The 4,029-nt window shown below is 51.5% G+C and overlaps 1 protein-coding gene across 7 annotated transcripts in view; it reads right to left on the bottom strand.

The window, feature by feature from the left end:
* The window catches only part of FRMD4A (FERM domain containing 4A), a 608,042-nt gene that overhangs the window by 69,856 nt on the left and 534,157 nt on the right, over positions 1 to 4,029 (bottom strand). For all 7 annotated transcript variants that reach the window (XM_014549925.1, XM_005878894.2, XM_005878895.2 and 4 more), the window contains one exon: positions 2,525 to 2,601. In XM_014549925.1, the coding sequence (XP_014405411.1) occupies positions 2,525 to 2,601 (77 nt within the window). The remainder of the gene's footprint in view (positions 1 to 2,524; positions 2,602 to 4,029) is intronic.

The following is a 4,029-nucleotide window of genomic DNA, read 5'->3' as shown; positions in this document are numbered from 1 at the left end:
TCATCCTTATGGATGTCCGGTCAGATTTGTTCTCGCTGCTTCAAACAAACAAGGCCCCAGCAGCAGGATGATCCCTTTAATTTAAGGAGCATCATGAGGCCCTGAAGAGCCCTTCCTGGCCTCTCCTGCCTCCCCTGCCCCTCCCTGCTGCCTCGGGCTAAGAGAGGCTATTTTCCTCCTAGGGACAAGACCTTGCTCTGTGCACAGGCTGCCTGGGCCCCTCACTTGCTCTCCTCTCTTCTGTCCACCTGACAGACATCTGTCCTCCTGACGGCCCACCTCAAGTTTTACATCCTGGTCACCCTCTGAGGTTCTGCTCAGATGGGTCCTCCCTGACCAGCCTGGCTCCTGGTGACCTTGAACATTTATGTTTTTTCCATCTGCCGCTTGGTACTGCTACCTTGTGTACAGTGTAGCAGGAAGGTGTGTGAGCATTGGAGTCAGACTCCTGGGTTCAAAACCTGCCTCTACCCTTACTAGCTGTTTGTAACCTAGAGCAAGCTGCTTTGTTTCTCTGTGCCTCAGTTTCCCAGCTGTAGAGGAGGAACACTATTGTGCCTGTTTCCTGGAGTTACAGGGAGGGCCAGATGAGATTAATGGGAACGAGTGTTGAGAAATGTGCTTGCACACGGTGAACACTCAATAAATAGCACACTTCTTCTTCTGCCTGTCTCTCCAAGTGTGCCAGAAGTTCTCTAAGGGCCGTAGACCCTGTCTTGGTACCCAAATACTGAAGCTACACAACTAATATGAGACTGATCACCTTCATTTCATAGGCTAACAGCTCACATAATAGTAACATGTGAGGTTTGGACCCTTTCCTATACCCTTAGGCCTTGGGGAATGGAATTTAGTATTGTATCACAGACAGGGCAATAGACCCAGAGAAAACACATACACACATACACACACATGCACAGCATGTCCAAGGTGCCTGAGTTAGCAGGATCCCCAACAGAGCACAGGCATGAAGAGGGTCTAGTTTTATGCGTGGCCCCTTAAACTACTCTTCCTTAGCTTAATTCTGTCCAGCATCCCCTTTCTGCATCTGACTCACGGTGGCAACATGCATTTCATTCCTTTTACATAAGTTTCCCCTCCTTCCACACTCCTAAGACAGGTCTGGTCAGTTCACCTGGACAAATAACTGCGTTCCATTCTGGCTGTGCCATCATTTCCGGCATTTCCCCCTCTCCCTCACTCCACCGGCTCAAGCGGATTCCTGCTCTGCAGAGCTGCGTCTCTGGACTCTAAGACCCCGAGAAATGCCAGACAAGTTGTTCTTCTGGCTCAATGCTACCGCCTTCACCTGGCTGTGAAAACAAGACTCTCTAAAATGTTCTCCGTTTGCTTCTTTAGTGACCGTGGGGCATGATAAGCTCTTGCCCTACCTGAGGGGCTGTTTCGCACAGATTATGCAGCCTGGCCAGCAGCACGTCAGCCTCACCGGTTATCACGGGCCGCAGGACCCAGACGGTGCACAAGCCTCAGGCCCTAACCTGTGCCCTCTCTGCCTTGTGGCCCCAGCCCTGCAGGAGGCACAGCAGCTTTTTCAGAGGCTCAGGGGCCATGTGGGAGCGAGCTGGTGCCAGATGCTCATTCCCAGGCCAGGGCTGGGGGATCGATGGCACAGAAAACCCACATCTGCCCTCTACAGAGTCTGATCTTCCGGTCTTCCCAGGACTGCCTTCTGGCTGTAAATCCATGTTTTGGACTTACCCGAAGTGATTTACTCTTAGGTGGCAGGCTTGCTTTTGGGGAATTTTGCAGCTGCTTCTGGGCTGCCTCACCTCCAGGACTGCGGCAGAAAAAGAGGAGAAGCCGTGGGCGTCTGCTGCCCCTCACCTTCCACGCAGGCCGGCAGGGCAAACCAGGGCCCTAGTGTTTGTCATCTGACTTAGCACAGCGTTTACGCTGGTGCCGCCTGGGGCACGATGTGAGGTGCAGAGAAAAGGAACTGCGTCTTTCACATCCATCCACAAGCCTGACACCCTCACACCCACAGCTCCCGGAATCCAACAGTTTGGCACAACTGCTTCACGTGCAGGTCACCCTGGGTGCGGACTTTCCTACCGGACACACCCTCAGAAGCTCTGACAAGCCATCCTTCAGATTCTCCTCTGGCAAAACTTCCTAAAAAGACTCAGTCTGCTGCCCAGTTTAATTTGGTGTTGGTTACGAAGAGCTAGGAATCTTCCCTAAAATGCCCGGCTTAGAAAGACAGCTCCACATGCATGAGCGCTAACACGTGCAGGAAATGAGATGAGCAAGAATGGCTACTTCTCTCTCTCTCTCTCTCTCTCACACACACACACACACACACACACACACACACACACTTGAACCCACCGCATTTATCGACATACATAGAACAAAACAAAGCTTTACTGTCTGATTTCAACTGTTCTCCACGATCACCCATCCTCTCCCTGCCAAAATGAACAGTGAGGATGGCAGCACAAAAATAGGATCATTCATGCCGGTGGGCCTTGCCCTCCCAGACGAAAGGATTTTCCTAGCTTACCTGCGTGGGTCATGAACTTCCACGGAAAACTTCTTTTCTCTGAAATACAGGTTTTCCAACTGCCTCCACTGGAATATCTGGACAGAAAGCAATGCAGTTTAAGTTCAGGAGCGCTTGGTTCATGCGGCTGCAGTCCTCCCTTTGCCGCTGAACTTCTGCAGCTGGCAGTTTCCTTATCAAAGCAGAGACTGTACAGTTGTTTTCGCCTCCTCCGCCTCTTGCTTCACACACACACACATACACACACACACTCTCTCTCTCTCCAGTTCAAAACCTGGCAACGTGGGTGTGGATTTTCCTGCAGGTTCCTGAACGAGAACAAAACAAGTTCTTTTCAAGTCATTGCCGGCTGCTCTGCCTTTGTTGAGTTCTCCAAGACAGTTCCCAGCTCCACAGAAGTTTCCCTCCACAGTGAGGGGAGGGGCGGGGAGAGCAGCGCGGAGGCAGGCTGGAGGCTGGAGGGACGGAGGAGCAGCACAGAGCTGGGAAGGAAGCAGTAGCCATCTGCGGGAGGGCTGCCTGAGGCTTCCTCCCTCCAGTGCTGAAATGGGAAGGCGCTCAAATTCCCAGCCTCCCATCGGGACTCCACTTCCTGCCCACTAATGTGTAAGAGCTCGGACTCACCCTGGTGACGAGGCAGTTCAGGAAGCCTCCTGAGGAGGGCGGGGGCTGCCTTGACCTTATTCTGGGCCAGGCAACTCAAGATAACAATGTGCGCCTGTCAAGCCCATACTTCTTTCTGCAGCACAAAGAAAGCCAAGGGTCCTGCAGCTGCCAGGACACAGCAGCCACCAGGGGGTGCGCAGGGAGGGGGGGCAGGGGAATGGAGGCAGTTCTGGAAAAGGGGAGTAAAAAGAGCTCCCCCTCAGGCCCTGGTGGGCATTTTTCCTTCCAAGAGAGCACCCCTTAACTAAGAAGCTGACTGCAATTACTGGGAATAATTAAGGCTGCAGCACTGCTGGGGGCGGGGGGTGCCTTTTATAAGATGAAAAAGAAAGTTACTTAACCCTCTGGGAAATGTCAAAAGAGGTTGGAGTCATGCACACATTACTAGTATTTATATTTGTATCTGATGCATACCGCATCCCTTCTATACTAGTAGTCTTAGAACTGGAGCTTATTTTGCTCAAAGGAGGGTAAAGCAGGAATCCTCCCGGCTCCTCCCAGGGGCATATGCTTTTCAGGATGTCATCCTAGACCCAGACTCCTGTCCTCTGGGGCTCCTGACCCTCTCTCACTTGCTCACGGTTTCTTCTTAAAGGACTGGAATAATAAAAACGATTTCTAGGATCTTTTACCTTTTGAGACAGCAGGGATGGACCTGCAAATTATTATGCAAAGTGAAATAAGCAAATCAGAGAAAGACAAATCTCACATGATCTCACTTGTTTGGGGAATCAACAAAATAAGACCCAAAGCATGGAGGCATGGAACAGACTGATCTTGGTGTTGGGGGAGGAGGTGAGAAGAGATAAGCCAAAGAACTCATATACCTATATGCATGG

The sequence above is a fragment of the Myotis brandtii genome, unplaced genomic scaffold (genome assembly GCF_000412655.1).
Source record: "Myotis brandtii unplaced genomic scaffold, ASM41265v1 scaffold576, whole genome shotgun sequence".
In the NCBI taxonomy this organism is placed as follows: domain Eukaryota; kingdom Metazoa; phylum Chordata; class Mammalia; order Chiroptera; family Vespertilionidae; genus Myotis; species Myotis brandtii.
Note: the sequence above shows the minus strand (reverse complement) of the source record. Positions and strands in the feature narration are given on the sequence as shown.